Source organism: Astatotilapia calliptera, chromosome 16, assembly GCF_900246225.1.
Source record: "Astatotilapia calliptera chromosome 16, fAstCal1.2, whole genome shotgun sequence".
Taxonomy (NCBI): domain Eukaryota; kingdom Metazoa; phylum Chordata; class Actinopteri; order Cichliformes; family Cichlidae; genus Astatotilapia; species Astatotilapia calliptera.
This window is the reverse complement of record NC_039317.1, coordinates 19,828,788-19,846,381: the sequence shown is the minus strand read 5'-3', so window position 1 is coordinate 19,846,381 and position 17,594 is coordinate 19,828,788. Positions and strand designations below refer to the sequence as shown.

The 17,594-nt window shown below is 41.1% G+C and overlaps 3 protein-coding genes across 7 annotated transcripts; 2 read left to right on the top strand and 1 right to left on the bottom strand.

Annotated features, from left to right (window-relative positions):
* Positions 1 to 223: 223 nt before the first annotated feature.
* bbs5 (Bardet-Biedl syndrome 5) lies at positions 224 to 6,793 on the top strand. Its single transcript, XM_026145906.1, has 12 exons — positions 224 to 434; positions 636 to 718; positions 967 to 1,032; positions 3,504 to 3,553; positions 3,865 to 3,992; positions 4,079 to 4,214; positions 4,610 to 4,705; positions 5,623 to 5,685; positions 5,799 to 5,933; positions 6,096 to 6,179; positions 6,415 to 6,438; positions 6,536 to 6,793. Exons 1-12 carry the CDS (start codon positions 373 to 375, stop codon positions 6,635 to 6,637), a joined length of 1,029 nt encoding a protein of 342 aa, XP_026001691.1. The 5' UTR covers positions 224 to 372; the 3' UTR covers positions 6,638 to 6,793.
* A 602-nt stretch (positions 6,794 to 7,395) lies between these two features.
* klhl41a (kelch-like family member 41a) lies at positions 7,396 to 10,913 on the top strand. Of its 2 annotated transcripts, XM_026144763.1 has the most exons (7): positions 7,396 to 7,681; positions 7,769 to 8,571; positions 8,647 to 8,804; positions 8,888 to 8,995; positions 9,096 to 9,281; positions 10,385 to 10,531; positions 10,660 to 10,913. In XM_026144763.1, exons 1-7 carry the CDS (start codon positions 7,486 to 7,488, stop codon positions 10,769 to 10,771), a joined length of 1,710 nt encoding a protein of 569 aa, XP_026000548.1. In that variant the 5' UTR covers positions 7,396 to 7,485; the 3' UTR covers positions 10,772 to 10,913. The 2 variants fall into 2 exon arrangements, with proteins under 2 accessions (XP_026000548.1, XP_026000547.1); XM_026144762.1 differs by having other exon boundaries at positions 7,396 to 8,571.
* A 1,574-nt stretch (positions 10,914 to 12,487) lies between these two features.
* Positions 12,488 to 17,384, bottom strand: fastkd1 (FAST kinase domains 1). 4 transcript variants are annotated; one of them, XM_026144953.1, is made up of 16 exons: positions 17,020 to 17,383; positions 16,735 to 16,918; positions 16,490 to 16,629; positions 16,344 to 16,412; positions 16,140 to 16,265; positions 15,652 to 16,050; positions 15,453 to 15,563; positions 15,173 to 15,304; positions 14,606 to 15,092; positions 14,409 to 14,523; positions 14,205 to 14,333; positions 13,976 to 14,107; positions 13,757 to 13,870; positions 13,113 to 13,257; positions 12,914 to 13,028; positions 12,488 to 12,794 (listed from the first exon to the last, which is right to left on the bottom strand). In XM_026144953.1, the coding sequence occupies exons 2-16, from the start codon at positions 16,825 to 16,827 to the stop codon at positions 12,711 to 12,713; spliced, it is 2,391 nt and encodes a 796-aa protein (XP_026000738.1). In that variant the 5' UTR covers positions 16,828 to 16,918; positions 17,020 to 17,383; the 3' UTR covers positions 12,488 to 12,710. The 4 variants fall into 4 exon arrangements, with proteins under 4 accessions (XP_026000738.1, XP_026000736.1, XP_026000737.1 ...); XM_026144951.1 differs by having other exon boundaries at positions 16,490 to 16,918; positions 17,002 to 17,384; XM_026144952.1 differs by having other exon boundaries at positions 16,490 to 16,951; positions 17,020 to 17,384.
* Between the last annotated feature and the right edge of the window lie 210 nt (positions 17,385 to 17,594).

The window sequence follows — 17,594 nt, the reverse complement described above, 5'->3', positions numbered from 1 at the left end:
TCCCCTGGTGTTGGTTGTTGTTTGTTTTGTTTTGTTTTGTTTTAATTAGCACCGTCCTCCTTATCATACCTGCTTATAATAAAGCCCTGATTAGTAATCCAGCTAGGCTTAAATTTGAAGCATTTGGCACTATGGTTGAAATAAAACAAATATGGAGAAGAATTGGGGCCATTTTTGTCTGAAAATGGTTAGGGATCAAGTATTCGCCTTAAGCACGGATACACATTTTTGACCTTTCGGCTTGCCGTCTGTTGCCGTGGTGATTATGACGCTGGGATGGCTTTTTGAGATTAGCCTCTTTAGCTGGAATATCGACTGCAGAAGTACATCAAGCTTTACCGCAACGAGCTGTGGGGGTGATAACCTGCAGCCATGGCGTCTGTTTTAGATGCTCTGTGGGAAGACCGAGATGTTAGGTTTGACATCACTGTACAGTAAGTTAATTTGTCACCGCCCGTAGAGGCTAACTGGTTAATGGAGCTTAGCTAAGCTAATTGCCTAGCGTCATTATTTACACCGACACTGTGATGCGAGGTTTTCCTGATAAATATATTAAGTTTAAAGTGTTTTCGTTTTTGCGGTGGCTTTATATCGCACGCACTGAGTGCCAATATTGTAATCCATGCTGTTCATAGGCAGATGAAAACACGTCCTGGAGAGGTGCTCATAGACTGCCTGGACTCAATTGAAGATACGAAAGGAAACAACGGAGACCGAGGTGCTTTTGCTACCTTAGAGACTGCAAATATCTAGACCAGATTTTTTATAGTTTAATTTTTTTCTTTCTTTTCATTTTGAGTTTTTGACCTCAATTCCATTTCAGTGAGTTGTCCAGCGAGGGTTTACTCGTTACATTTGAGTTTTTTATTGCTTAACATTTTTAGTTTTCAGTCTAACGATGATAACCTTGATGCTGAGAGCTACTAACAAAAATAATAACGGATCATGGTGTTCACTTTTTTCCAGGACGGCTCTTGGTGACAAATTTGAGAATCATTTGGCACTCGTTGGCTCTGCCAAGAGTCAATTTGTGTAAGTACACCTGGATGCCTCCATTATTTGACTTTGTGTTGTATGCATTTTTTTTTTAATCTATTTGAATTGTTTAGTTAAAAGTTTAGAAAGGATGAAGGGAGGGTCGCTATGAAGAGGATATAGAGTAGAAACACAGTTGGTCCAGATGACATACAGTGGGATGCAAAAGTTTGGGCAACCTTGTTAATAGTCATTATTTTCCTGCATAAATCGTTGGTTGTTACAATAAAAAATGTCAGTTAAATATATCATATAGGAGACACACACAGTGATATTTGAGAAGTGAAATTAAGTTTATTGGATTTACAGGAAGTGTGCAATAATTATTTAAACAAAATCAGGCAGGGGCATAAATTTGGGCACTGTTGGTAAATGGCCTGTATTTGTATAGCGCTTTTCTAGTCCCTAAGGACCCCAAAGGGCTTTACACAATCAGTCATCCACACACACTAGTGATGGCAAGCTACATTGTAGCCACAGCCACCCTGGGGCACACTGACAGAGGCGAGGCTGCCGGACACTGGCACCACCGGGCCTTCTGACCACCACCAGTAGGCAACGGGTGAAGTGTCTTGCCCAAGGACACAACGACCAAGACTTTCCAAGCCGGGGCTTGAACCAGCAACCTTCCGATTACAAGGCGAACTCCCAACTCTTGAGCCACGATTGCCCCGCCCTGTTGTCATTTTATTGATTCCAAAACCTTTATAACTAATTATTGGAACTAAAATCGGCTTGGTAAGCTCAGTAACCCCTGACCTACATACACAGGTGAATCCAATAATGAGAAAGAGTATTTAAGGGGGTCAATTGTAAGTTTCCCTGCTCTTTTAATTTTCTCTGAAGAGTAGCAACATGGGGGTTTCAAAACAACTCTCAAATGACCTGAAGACAAAGATTGTTCACCATCATGGTTTAGGGGAAGGATACAGAAAGCTGTCTCAGAGATGTAAGCTGTCTGTTTCCACAGTTAGGAACATATTGAGAAAATGGAAGACCACAGGCTCAGTTCAAGTTAAGGCTCGAAGTGGCAGACCAAGAAAAATCTCGGAAAGACAGAAGCGACGAATGGTGAGAACAGTCAGAGTCAACCCACAGACCAGCACCAAAGACCTACACCTACAACATCCTCTTGCAGCAGATGGAGTCACTGTGCATCGTTCAACCATTCGGCGCATTTTACACAGAGAGTGATGCAGAGGAAGCCTTTTCTCCGCCCACAGCACAAACTGAGCCGCTTGAGGTATGCTAAAGCACATTTGGACAAGCCAGCTTTATTCTGGAATAAGGTGCTGTGGACTGATGAAGCGAAAATTGAGTTATTTGGGCATAACAAGGGGCTGGGAATCTTGTTAAAGTTGGATTCCTCTCAGTATCAGCAGATTCTGGAGACCAATGTCCAGGAATCAGTGACAAAGCTGAAGCTGCGCCGGATCTTTCAGCAAGACAACGACCCGAAACACTGCTCAAAATCCTACGGGAAGCGTTTAGAGCAGCCCTGGTTTAGAGGCTGTAATTTCTGCAAAAGGCGGATCTACTAAATATTGATTTCATTTCTTTTTTTGTGGCGCCCAAATTTATGCACCTGCCTGATTTTGTTTAAACGATTATTGCACACTTTCTGTAAATCCAATAAACTTAGTTTCACTTCTCAAATATCACTGTGTGTGTCTCCTATATGATATATTTAACTGGCATTTTTTATCGTAACAACCAACGATTTATACAGGAAAATAATGACTATTAACAAGGTTGCCCAAACTTTTGCATCTCACTGTACCTGTGGAGGTATGGAGATGTCTCGTAGAGAGGGGAGTGAACTTTTTCACCAGATTTAAAACAATCATGGCAGATGGAGAAGAAGTGTACTGATAGAGATTTTGTAAGAAAAAGGGTGACGTGCAGAGCTGTTATAACTACAGAAAGATAAAGTTTAGGATCCATACTATGAAGCTATGGGAAAGAGCTGTTGAAGCGGTTACAATCAGTGACCTGCAGTATGGCTTCATGCTCAGAAAGAACAATAGTGATGTGATGTTAGCTTTGAGAGTGTTGATGGAGAAGGTCAATATAAGTTGTTCTTTGTTGTTTTGGATCAAGAGAAAATATATGATAGGTTGGCCAGAGAAGAACTGTGCTACTGCTTTTAGGAAGTCAGGATTGACAAAGTACGAGGACAGTGAGACAGTGGTGAGTTGTACGTTACGAGTCAGAGATTGTATATGTGTGGGAATGAAAAAGGTGACAGGTTTAACAGTGAAGCAGCAGTAGTGAACGTGGATAAGTTTAACTACCTGGGGTCAACCATCCATAGTGATGTACGTTCCACAGGAGAGGAGAAGAAGAGAGTGCAGAAGAGTGAAAGGGAAGGTTTGCAAGATGTCAGTGAGACCTGATATGATTTATGGTTTAGAGACACAGGCAGTGACAAACAGACAGGGGGCTGAAGTTTTTCTTTTTTGTTTCAGCTGTAGGTTACAACACCATCATTAACATCACAACAAGGACAGCCAACTCAGTAAGTAAACTCGTTTTACCTGTGCATTTTGTTTCTGTTTTTAAACTATTTGTTCAGAATGTTTTTACACTTCCTCACATCAAAAATATTTAATTTCATTAACACTTCTTAACTGATGCACCTTAAGTGTGCCAACAGGTTTTTTTTTTTATCCATTATTCACATAAAGTGGACAAATGTCAAACCTGTAGGACAAATTACGGCAGCATTGTTTTTTTGTTGTTGTTGTTTTTTGGGGTTTTTTTTTGACGTGCTAAGAATTAAAGTGTATAAAAGTGTTGGTAATTTAGGAAGTAATTACTCTCTTCCAGAAATTAAGAGGTCAAACTGAAGCTCTCTACATCTTGACCAAGTCCAACAACACGAGATTTGAGTTTATTTTTACAAATGTGGTTCCAGGAAGTCCGAGGCTTTTCACCTCTGTCATCGCTGTCCACAGGTAAAACAGCACTGAGGGAGTTTTTAAATTATCTATCAAACATACATCTTTCTCATTGTTTTAAAATGTGACTTGTGTTGTTACAGAGCCTATGAGACTTCCAAAATGTACCGGGACCTGAAACTGCGAGCTGCACTGATTCAAAATAAGCAGCTTAGACTCCTGCCCCGCGAGCAAGTGTATGATAAAATTAATGGAGTCTGGAATTTATCCAGCGATCAGGTACTAGTGTGACTTTTAAAATATTTGTTTAGTGTTTCTCAGATAATATGCATGCACAGACTAAAATTGAACAAGTTACCACACTGTTTTAAAGAAGTATTTACAGGCGATTGAGATGTTTTTGTGAAGAGCTGTTTGATTGATTTTATTTAATTCCAATACATATCCCAAACCAATAAATATCACAGACAAACACATGTAAGCATATTAAGACGCGCATGATAGTGTGCGTGCAGTAAGTACCAGAAACGCAAAGATCAACTTATTTCCATTGTTTGTTTGTTTTAAGCGGTTCACATTTAAATTATGACAGTTAAAAAAATGTGAAAACATATTATAGAAAATAATCTCTAAATATGTGAAAGTGAGTTTCCTTTGATGACGCTGTGTTTTAGGGTAACCTTGGAACCTTTTTCATTACCAATGTTCGGATTGTGTGGCACGCAAACATGAATGAGAGCTTCAACGTCAGCATTCCTTACCTCCAGATTGTAAGTACAGTCAAGGTCCTTCTAGAAGCAATTGTTACCACTTGGCAAACATCTTGGCAAAAACTACAGTGTAGGCAATTGTTTGTGCAGTTAATTTAAAGTATCTTTCTAAATAAATAGGAGAAGAACTGTTTGATTATCATGTCAGTGATCACTGAGATATAATAAATACAGAATCGCAACTGAAATCTGATTAAATCTGCTTTAAAAGTTTGACGCTCTGATTGTTATATTTCTGTTACACACATTACACAACATTATAGTTTAATTCCTAGTTCAACCCAGTTTGCCTACATCTTATCAGAGCATATCATGTGAATGGACACAGTCAGCCAGGAACAAATAATAAGTACACTTATCTGTATCTTTACCTTCGTTAGGCGTGGATATGATTGCCACCACATGGTTAAAATTGTCCTGAACACGATTGGCTCACATATTTCCCAAACAGAACTATATGTTTTTTATTCAGGGAAATGTTTCTCTCATAAAATGTTTCTAGTAAAGCTCAAACAATCAGTCATTGTCTGTAAATGCATTTTATGTGTTTACGATTATAAAACACACTCAGTAGCCACTTTGTTAGGTACATCTCATCAAGTGTAGTCCATAAGAGCACATTTGGGTTGTGGTGGAACTGGAGATTCTCATCACGGACATGCCGCTGACAAATTTGCTGCAACTGTGTGATGATGTTGTGTCAATATAAACCAAAATCTGTGAGCAATGTTTCCATCATCATATTGAATCTATGCTACAAAGAATTAAAGCAGTTTCCACCGGTACTTGCAAGATATACCTAATAAAGTGGTCTGCCACATAAATCAGAAGTCTTATTATTTGTTTCTCTTATGAAATAATGTGTCCTGTTCAATGCAGATCAGGATGGTGTATAACATATTTTATTTCCTCTCAAGTGGTCTATCAGAATAAGAGACTCAAAGTTTGGCCTGGCGCTGGTGATAGAGAGCTCACGCCAGGTAACTTCTATGCAATGTCATTTACAGTCTTCTGATATAATTCTATTATTGGGACTTTCTTCTTTAGTTTTTGGTCTTCTAATATACCAAAATATCCACTTTGTGATTTTTAGAGTGGTGGGTACGTGCTTGGGTTTAAGATTGACCCAGTGGAAAAACTCCAAGATGCACTCAAAGAAATCAACTCCTTGCATAAAGTGTACTCTGCTAACCCCATCTTTGGAGTGGATTATGAAATGGAAGAAAAGGTAGGCATACATACACAATATAAGAATCACAAACTCAAAAATAGCCTGCAAGTCTATTTTTGAGTTCACAGCTGTTAAGGAGATATTTTAATGTAGCTGGCTTTCCCGGCTCTTCAGCTGATCGTGTTGTCATAGCACTGTTTGTCCTAACAACGATTTCAGCCGCAGCCTTTGGAAGAGCTCACAGTGGAACAGCCTCCCGATGACGTGGAAATCGAGCCCGATGAGCAGACCGATGCATTTACTGTGAGTGTGCCTGCTGGCAACCCTTACACTCATCACTCGTCTGGGAATCAAAGGTTTAGCTTTCACACTCTCAGAATAGCTATTAGCTAATATCCTCCAGCATAATGAACAAACATGAATTTATGTTGCCTGGCGCTCGTGTCTGGGAGTCATCAACTATTTACTACAAGCAGAATGCTTTATTTTAATTTACATTAGCTTTTTTAACTACATGTGTTCATGTGTTTGGTTGCAGGCCTACTTTGCAGATGGCAATAAGGTAAAATTTCAATATATATATAATAATACAATCATCACAGCTTGCTATAAAACTTAAAAAGTGCTATAAACCTGATTTCTGTTTTGTTTTCCCAAAGCAACAAGACCGTGAGCCAGTTTTCTCTGAGGAGCTCGGTCTCGCCATTGAAAAGCTAAAGGACGGCTTCACTCTTCAAGGGCTGTGGGAAGTAATGAGCTGAGATAACATCAAACACATGTACATATTTTATGTAGTTGTTCTGCTTGTATAGACAATATTGCTTATAGCTCTGGTTAAAAGATGTACAGTTTTGCTGAGTGCAGTTTCCTAAAAAAGAAAAGTAAATTGTGACGTTTACTATATAAAACATTTTCTTGTAGTGAACTTGAATGTAATATAAATAAAGATATTCAAACAGATGGTGGAAAGTAAATTTTTTGATGTCTTTATATCTTTTGTAGCTACTGTGTGTGTAAGGGACACAATGGTCTGAGAACAGGCCTTGAGCTCTTGTGGCTGCAGCTGTTCGCTGACCCCCGGCTGCTTGTTTGGTAACTCCTGTGGAAATGCCTCACACACCGACACGGGCTTGCACACTGTAGCGTAGAAGTCATTACTATCACTGAATTCTGACTCACTCCACATGTAGACGTCCCTGCTCACAGCTGTGGTATAGATGCCAGCTGTTTGTGTAAACCTGCAGAGCACTGGATTGCACTGTGGTGCCACTTTGTTTAAAAGGTGTTTTGTGTGGATGATTTTTTTTTTTTTTTTTTTTTTTAAATTTAGTCAAAAGTGAATAAAATAAGGAGATGATGTGTTTTTCTGTTTGGTACAACAATGTTGTTACTAATCTTTCGGGGTGACGAAAGTTGTTTTTACTCCATGACAGCTGTGTGAGCGCACTGCTTTGGCCAACCTGAATTCTTCATGGATGGGGTGTTTGGCTATATTTAGAGGGGCACAGTTATATTGAACTGGCTTCAGACCTGCCTGTCTATAGTTCTGTCTTCACCAGCAAGGACGGTCAGTTTTCCCTTACTTCAATCTACTTCCTGTCCCACAAGAATGGATCCCCAAGGTTTGAGGGAAGATCTTCGTCTGTTTCAGAGCACTTTGCTCCAGGATGGGCTCAAGGAGCTTCTCAATGAGAATAAATTGATTGACTGTATCCTAAAGGTCGGAGACAGAAGCATCCCCTGCCATCGGCTCATTATGGCAGCATGCAGTCCTTATTTCCGGGAGCTCTACTTTTCAGAGGACGGTAAGGAATCAAGCCAAAAAGAGGTTGTTCTTGAGAACCTTGACCCCAATATTATGGAGGTGATTGTGAATTACATGTACTCAGCAGAGATTGACATCAACGATGACAACGTGCAGGATATTCTGACTGCTGCCAATCGCTTCCAGATTCCCTCAGTGTTCACAGTTTGTGTGAATTATCTCCAGAAAAGGCTGAACAAGAAAAGCTGCCTTGCCATCTACAGACTGGGACTGATGCTGAATTGTGCCAGATTGGCAATGGCGGCTCGAGATTACGTCGCAGATCACTTTGAAACCATAGCCAAGGATGATGATTTCTTGGGGCTTGCTCCACCTGAACTCTTTGCCATTATCGGAGCAGATGCGCTCAATGTGGAAAAGGAAGAAGCGGTGTTCGAGTGTCTCATGAGGTGGATCAGAAAGGACAAGGACAAGCGTGTGAAGTCTTTGGTGGAGGCCTTTGACTTCATCCGTTTCCGACTGCTGCCGGAGAAGTACTTCAAGGAGAAAGTGGAGAAAGATGACCTCGTCAAGGCTGATCCTGAGGTCCAGAAAAAAATCAAAATCATCAAGGAAGCCTTTGCGGGGAAGCTACCTGAGAAGAAAAAGGGGCAAGATGCAGAGGAAGGAGAGGAGGGGAAGCTGCCCGGTTACCTGAATGATAACCGCAGATATGGCATGTATGGCAGAGATGTGGTTCTGATGATTAACGACACAGCTGCGGTGGCCTACGATGTCCAGGAAAATGAATGTTTTCTGGCAGCAATGGCTGAGCAAATCCCCAAAAACCACGTCAGTCTGACAACAAAGAAGAACAACCTGTATGTGCTGGGAGGACTGTTTGTGGATGAGGACGAGAAAGAGAATACCCTGCAGTGTTACTTCTACCAGGTAGAAAGTGCTCCTTTAATTCATATTAAAGCAACAATTTGAATCTTTTTCTTAATCTGAAATCATTGTTTGCAGTTGGACAGTCTTGCTGCTGAATGGATCGCTCTGCCACCCATGCTCTCCCCCAGGTGTCTCTTTGCTATGGGTGAATTTGAGAATCTCATCTTTGCTGTAGCAGGAAAAGACTTACAGACCAACGAGTCTCACGACACCGTCATGTGCTATGACACCGAGTAAGTTCAACACATTTTACAAAAGCCTTGCTTCACGGTTCTGCATTGAACATTTCCTATTCCCTTATTATCTGCGTCAACAGAAAAATGAAATGGACAGAAACAAAAAAGTTGCCCTTAAAAATCCACGGCCACTGTGTGGTCTCTGAGAACGGGCTGGTATACTGCATTGGAGGAAAAACCGATGAGAAGTAAGGCTGCAAATACCCCAAATATTTACACGTTAAGTCAAACCACGATTTTCACATGTTATTAACTCTTCCCTGGAATCGTTTCTGTCTGTTAATAAAGTAAAGCAATCAATAAGATGTTTGCATACAACCACAAGAAGTCAGAGTGGAAAGAGGTCGCTGCCATGAAGACACCCAGATCCATGTTTGGCGCTGTTATCCACAAAGGAAGGATCATTGTTGCTGGAGGTGTCAATGAAGAAGGCCTGACAGCTGTGTGTGAAGCCTACGACTTTGGGACCAACAAGTAGGTGCTGCTAATATAAACCATACAAGTTCCCTTTTTTAAACCAGATTTAGATTTTCTGATTTGTAGAAGATATAGATACTGTTAAAAACATAAAAATAGATTCACTAAAAACTGTTTTCACACTACCATTAAAAGGTTTTACACAACCCCCCATTTTTTTCTGTTTTTAAATCAAACATGAGTAGCCAATGTCCAGGAGACAATATTAAACAGTACAAAGGTGAGCGGTAATCCAACTGGAGTAATCTAACTGGAGTAAATAATGATTATTGACAAACTAAAGATTCAGGGCAAAGTCAAAAACTGAAAAGCCCTTCATTTTCATGGAGAAATGGGGCCTGTCATTAAATTAAATTCAGTTGTATTTATATAGTGCTAATTCACAACAACCGTCCCTTCGAGGTGTCTCTCGTAGATTAAGAAAATGATGAAGTTACAATAAAGTAATTTAAGCCTTGTTCACACAACAGAGGCAATGCTGGAGAAACCTGTGTTACTACACCCTCTGATGCCCTGTAAAGGCATTACCTCTGCAGGAAGTAGAACTTTATTTTGATATTAGAATGATTAGAAACATTAGACTGCTAGATAATAACCCCTAAACATTAAAAGAACTGCATGGTTGACTAAAAATGATGGACAACCAGCACTATCTCTGAAAATAACCCCCCTTGGAAGTGTTCTTTTATGAACTGGACAGAAAGATGAAAGGATTTGGTTTCCCTGGGACAAACTGCAGTAGGGTCTTTAATGCTCTTGGCAGATTGTTGTGGAGCTTACCCCAGCTGTCACTCGTTGAGAGGTGGGTGCACCCTGGATAAGTCACCTATTTATCACAGGGCTAATACAGAGAGACAAACTTTTCAGAATACATCTACAACCAATTTAGAATCACCAACTAACCTAACATGCATGTTTCTGGGCTGTGTGAGAAAGCAAGGACTTTGCAGACATGACACGAGTGGTATCTGAAAAAAGCGTTTTGATGAGAGAAAAGGCATTCTGTAAGGCCTACAAAGCTCATTTTTAAATAGATCTTTCAGGAAATTAAAAGCACACAGGAATTGCTTCATGTTACATTTATGTGCATCTTCTTGCAGGTGGACACCATTTACAGATTTTCCACAGGAGAGGAGCTCAATCAACCTGGTGAGCTGTGGCGGACTGCTGTATGCTGTAGGAGGCTTTGCTATGGTGGAGAATGAGAACAAAGAGTGTACACCCTCTGAAGTCATTGACATCTGGCAGTATGTTTTTTATTTTACTTTTGCATTATGTATTACAGTTTTCTACATGATATTTATTTTATTTCGGGGGGATAAAATATTTTAATTCATTTATACTTATTTTGACTCTTTTTTTTTTTTTTTAATAGATATGAAGATGACAAGAAACAGTGGACTGGCATGATCAAAGAGATGCGTTATGCAGCCGGAGCCTCGTGTGTCTCTATGCGCCTGAATGCAGCCAGAATGCCCAAACTGTAACAACACATCATGCATGTTCACTGTTACTGATGCAGGATAGAGAATACTCTGTACATGTTTTTATTCAGCAGGTTATTTTTCTCATTTTCACACATGCCTGCCCTTCTTTAATAAAATGTACCATCATGTTATAAAGTTTTAATGACCGAGTGCTACTTTAGGCTGCCAGCATGTGGTTAGAGTCCACACAGAAAAATGGTTTCATTACTCTACGCGTACCTGATTTCAGTTCTCATACATAGTGTCCATGTTGAAAGAAATCTCCGTCCCGGGTTTCTCCGTGGATCGGGTTTCCTCCAAGGCGTGAGCACCGATAAGCAGAGTTTTGTCCTTTCCTTATAAGATTCCTAATTATTCAAAGTAACGCTCAGGTATGCCGTTCAGCTGGGTTAGTTACGACGTCGGGAGCAGTTAGGAGAACAAAATGATACAGAGACTGTTCAGGTTGCTCTCCCACAATCAACTCAAAGGTTTATTCAGTATACAACAGTTTATATAGAGGAAAAAAAGGTTCGTGTGTCAGCAGGTTCTCAGTTCAAACCGGTACAGACCAAATAAGGAAACGTCTTCCTGCCTTCTGAGCAAAGAAGTATCCTTTGTGTAGTTTATCAGTTCAGCTACAATTTATGATCATCCCAGCAAAATACACTCCTAGACATAGAATACAGAGTTCTTTCATTAGTGAATTCTGAAACAAACCACCTGGCCTTTAACAAGCTCTTTTCTAAAGGATAAGGAAGGGAGGATGGGAGTAAGGAAGTGGGCTCGTCTCTGTGGTATTTTCGACCTTGGGGTACCAGCCTGTGAGTCTTACACATTAATTCTTGGGTCACAGAGAAAGAGAAAAACAACTAGTAAATGGGCCTTATTGAGTAACAGTTTTCCTGTATAATATCACTATAAAACAATATCCTGTAAATGCTACCATGGTATCAAAATATCACAACACATGTGTACCTCCAAACCTTCTCTAGCAGAGCTTCTACTTTTAGAAGTCTTGCACAAAATCCTTTCTCTAGATTTCTATTTTGGGTAAAAGGAAGAAGCAGCAAGGGGCAAAATCTGGTTCTGTGACACTGGAACACATTATTTGTGCATTAGTCTTTGATGTGACTCTTCCACTGAAAGCTGCTGTTTGTTGCCTCATCATCCTCAACATTTGCAGAGAGCCCATGAAAGCACATAGAGGAATAAAAAAAAAAGGATAGCCGTGCTGAAAGTGATCTTGAAGAGTAGATCAGTGTTTAAACTTTTTTAAGTGAATCTCATTTTAATTGTGGATGATTAAATTATGTACTAGTGCATTTTACTGTGCTCATGGACCACAATCTGAGAACCCTCGCTCTATAGCACATCTGAGAATTCCCCAACACATGGTTTTCTTTTATAGTATTGAAATCAGTCACAAATATACCATGGCTCTTTGGTATTTTAGACACGGTGTTTTAAGAGGTCAACATCATGTATGCAGAAAAATAAAAGCAACTTTAAAAAAAAAAAAATCTAAATACTGTTGGATGTGTGATCCCCTGATAGCAAAAACTCAGGATTCCACTCTTGTGTGGCCCTGTGCAATCTGACACGTGTCAGCATAAACATATAATGATGCATTAAAACACTAGTTCTAAGTAACAGATATGCAATGATGTTTAAAAGCTGGACAGTCATTTTTTGCAAAAGTTCACTGATCTAAATATTGAAAATATAAAGCACAAATACAATTTTTCAGATTTTATTTAGAAAAAATCTTATTAATTACAAAAGCACATAATACACAATCTCATTTAAGGTGAATGAGGTAGACTCATGTCAACTTTAGACTATAATTAAATATGTGGGGATTTTCTGTGCTGCGTGTTCAGTCACAGAAACTCCGACTTCGGTGCTGAAAGCAACATTTCAATCATGATTTTATAAATAAGGGCTTTCGGGAGGAACGCTATCTGAATATCTTCTTTTTTAGATATTCCTTCCAGGCATCCTGTGTTGAAAGCTCCATAGAGTTCCATTCAAAGTGAGGGATCTGCGAAACCGAAACATCACCAATTACTGCACAGCAGGTGTATTGTAATATTGCTAGTATTTAAACTGGATGCAGTTAGAGAACGACATTTAACATCAACCAGAGTAAAACTGTCTCACCTGAACAACACGGTATCCCAGAATTTCAAGGTGTCTCTTTCTCATCAGGGCTTCACCTTTCATGTGATGAGTGTTTTTGCAGAAGTACTTTGAATCAAGAAAGTCCACAGCGACACTGAGAAAAAGGCAAAGTGAGGATGTCAACATACTAAGTATCCTTGATCTGTGTAAATACAAGTACATATAAGGATCTCCATACCGCTGAGCTCCAGTTGGAAGCTCATCCCTGATGTTTTCCAGTGAGCTTGTGTCCCAGTGAACTTTTCCTCTGTCTGAGATCTGCAGTGTGCTTGGCTCGATGTAGGACAGCGGCTTCAAGTGTTTGTCCAGTTTGCATTCAAAGTCTGAAAAAGACAAAGTGACGTGTCGCGTTTTTAAAAATGAGACTGCGTGACAACATCATGTGCAGAGCTCCTCGAGAAAGAAGGAAATCTGGATCAGGATTTGTTTATGGTATTTTCCTGAGAAAGTAGTTATCAACTTGCGAAGTTAACCCTCCCCCATGTTCATAAGAAAGGGGTGGCACTGGCAGCATCGGACCAATCACAATTACTGGCGAGTGTACTGGCAACAGAACAACTGATTATTAACCCTTAAGTTATCTGGATATGACAAAATCCTCCTTTGTAGTAACAGACCCTGTGGTGCTGATTGAAGACTGCTTCCTACCATGTGTCATATGCATGTCGTTTCAGGACCAGAAATTTAATATAACTATATGAAAGGCTTTTAATTAGGAGTTAAACTGATAATATTTGAACTGAATCAGTCCATTCAATACATTTAAAGACTTTTACAAAAGAAAAACAGTGTAAGAAAATACGGTCACCTCATATTACTCACCTATGGTGTAAAAATATGGCGTAACAACTGCCATTTGAACACAATTAAGGCCTCCAAGAACTTCACCCAGCATTTTGTGGATCTGCTGCTGCACAGGACTCACAGAGCCATTCCCTAAAAACAAACAACTCCCATGTAACTGATATAGCATTAAGTTGCAGCAGTTTTAAACCAAGCCTACATAAAAAGAGAAAATTTGATTTCAGGGCATCCTCTTACCTTTCCTATGCAACTGCTGGCAGTAGCGCTCATGAAACCAAGGCACCTGGTACTCCGGACACTCGAGACACACGGCACGGTTGAGCTCCATGAGCCGCAGTCGTGTCCGCATGTTGAGCGCATCGGGCAGGGCTGGAGGAAGCAATATAAACACTTATATTAGTCCCATCAGATTTCACTATGGAAGCTGTGGCACAGATGCTCAAATTTAAGGAAACTGGCAGCTTACTTTCCAGTTGTGAATCCAGCTTTCCCAGAAAGTCTATGCTGAAAATTGCTCTGATCAGTTCCTCGGGAAAATGGTCAGCTACAGCCAAGGAGTATGCCAGGAGGACCAGCAGATGTGGGTCAAAGGAGCCTACAAGTACATACAGTGAGTGTAAGCCTAAAAATAAGAAAGAAAAATTATCTGCAATCACACATAATAACTTACTGAGATGAGGAGTGAAGCGTTTAATACAAGCATCATACAGCTCGTCTACTTGTGGAGGGTCATAGTTAAGGACAGAAAAGGGGAGGAGTGTGGCGTATGTTGCTGAGTAGTGAATCTTAAAAAAAGAGACATGAAGAATAGAGGATGTCAGTATGCAGTATTTAACATAGTGATCCAATGAATGTCTCTTGAAGCACCTTATGGATGTGTTCAACAGTCACACTGGCGATTCGGTCCATCAGAGGAGGGCTGAGATGATTTATCCTGGTTAGGAAGAAGGCCAGTTCGGAGACGTTGGTCCAGTTTATTTGGTCGATCATCCTCTGCAGCGTGATCATGGTTTCGTCCAGCAGCATTTCCTCAAACCATTCCCCCGAGACGTACTTGAGCTCGTCCAGCAGTAAGTCCAGCCGGTCGGCTGTTTGCAGCCTCTCGTGCCCGCAGCGGTTCAACGTCTGCAGCAGACGCACGTACTTGCTGTGAGTGTTGTGGCGGTAGGACTGATCGTTGCGCACCCACTTGGCCACGGCAAAAGAAATGGTGTTAAGCTCGCTGAGATTACACTGCTCCACTACCGCGTCTACCCGAGAGACCACGGCCTCCTCGAGTCGCGGACAGGGCAGCATGGAGAGCACACGGGTCAGCATGGTCACTTCGTACGGGAAGACGCTGTGCTCCAAAAACCTGAGAGACAGAAGGGCGTCAGTCTGCATTTTATCCAAATAAACTGTGAAACAGCAGTTGCGCCTTTGGCAGACACTTACTTGATCAAAATGTTTCTCAGTGTGGCGAAGAGCTCGGGGTTTTGATACTGCAACAGAAAAAGGGCTTGTGTGATTCTGGCCACCTCCACTGACTTGTAGAGGTGAAGGTTTCTCTGGATTACCGATGCAATTCTGAAAAATGATTAGTTATAGTTACTGATTATCTCTACTGTCAGGCTACAAAGGCTCTGATCCAGGAACTGATTATAAGGCACACCACACACAAGGTGAAGACAACACCAGGCATACTGTAACAGGTGGTAACACATAAACAACTCACTTGTTCATTAAGCTAAGGTTCCTGCTCTGAATCTCTTCTAGTGCTTCAGCTACAGCCAGTGCCTGCTGTGCATTGAGCTCATCCGCCAACAAGAGGGCAGTGTTCTCCAACCTGTAAAGAATCAAAGTGGATATCAGGTCAGTGGGAACTGCTTTAAAGAGATTTCCCCTCATATCACGCTACTGATAATGAAACAAACCTTTCTCTGATCTCTGGAGTGGCCATAGGGGCCAGAGCAACAAACAGTTTGGTGAAGGAGAAAGGATCGATGCTCGAGTCGATCAGCTCGGTCAGCTTTTGTTTAGCAGCTAGCCTGAAGTCACAGTTGTTGAACTGCAGTGACTGATACAGCCCTAGGATGATGCTGAGATTCTCTGCATCCAGTCTGGGGATGTTACGCAGGAAGATCTCATTGCACCTCTCCAGCAGCGGTCTGTGAATGTACTTGATGTTGCGCAGAAACTGCACCATTCGTCGCGGGATGTTGTAATTCGAGGGATCCGTGGTGTGCAGCAGGTGATCGGCTCTGCTGATGAGAGCGTCCCGCAGCTGGGGAGACACCAGGGATGACACGCTGATCATCAGAGCAGTCAGGATCCTGAAACATAATAAAGCGGGGGGGAGTGACGACACAACAAGAGGTGGTTATATTCAAAACACTGATAAATCATGGGTTGCCCAACAAACCTGGCATCATCAATAGTTGGCAGCCTCTCATTCACAATGCTGGTTATGCGGCCCATTAGAGGACTGTGCTGAAGGTGCTGATCATTTAAGCAGACAGCAAATTTGGACAGAGAAGCCATTGGAAACCTGCAAAAAAGTAAATCATGACTGTGTTTTAACCATTACACAATTTTCTTTTTTTTAAATTAGCCAACATTTTCTTACCGGTCTATTCTTAGCCATGCTTCTGAAACCAGTTGCTGAATAAGAGAGTCATGTGGCTCCATATTCAGCCTATTAGAAGGAAAGCATGCATGTTAACCTTTGCAGTCATATAAACTGAATACACTGGATAATGTGTGACCATGTACCTAAGAAAAGCGTAGAGGATATCGATCAACATGAAGTCATCCATGAGATCTATTTTGTTTTCTGCCAAAACCCGAAGAGTCAGGAACTGTTGGTGACTCTTGATGAGGTCCACAGTCCGGAGCATCTCCGGTCTCTCCTTCTGAAATTGCCACAGCAACCGCACAGCATAGTTCACGTGGTCCACTGTGAGCTTAGCCTTGTTCTTGCCCACTACATCAAACACATGGTTTTCAGCAGAGCACACCTGCAGCTGCTCCAGCACCTGGTCTCTGGTCACCGCCCCTCCATGAAGGAGCCTACGGAGGCAGGAGTTCACAGATCGGAGGCGAAACATCATCGCAGGCTTGGGCTCAGCTCTTCATTGTACCTGTGTCCACTGCTCTGACCTCCTCAAAGTGAGCTGAGATCAAACCCCACACAGTTACAGTCTGGAGGGATGAAAACAACCTGCATGACATGGTCTGCGAAAACACAAAAACATTTCAAACTATGCTCAGAAACAAACACTGACTCGGGATGAGGGGCTGACCTCTTTAACCAAGAAGCTGGTGAAGAAACTGTCCGCTCGGAGGCTTTCTACTGGTAACCACTGGACTGAAGTGGAGGCTGCTGCCTCACGTGTTTAAAGAAGCAATCACCTAAACCCCCCAACAACCTCGGACTTGCCCTTACAGCTGCATTCTTGCCTAGATTTCTGTGTATAATCGAGATTCGTGCATCACATATCTTAATACAAAAAGGTAATAAAAACGGCTCAAAGTCAAATTTACCCTACATGTGTGCGCTGAAGTTTTACTTCCGTAGCAGTGACATAAGGCAATGTGTGTTTTTTTAAACCCTGGATTAGGGCTTTCAGGCAGTGGCTCGTTCAGGTTTATATATTTAAATGATTTCTTGCAAATCAATCAATCAATCAATAGAAAAAGGTAAAATATGATAAAACATATTTTGTTTTATTTTATGAAAGTTTGTTTCTGGTGATGGAAAAAAAACTTTACCCAGGCAAAGCTTTGTCGAAGTTTTGACTTAATGTGTCAAAATCCTTGTTACTTTTGAGTGAATTAAAATGTTGAAATGCTTAAATGCTCAAAATTTATAGTTATC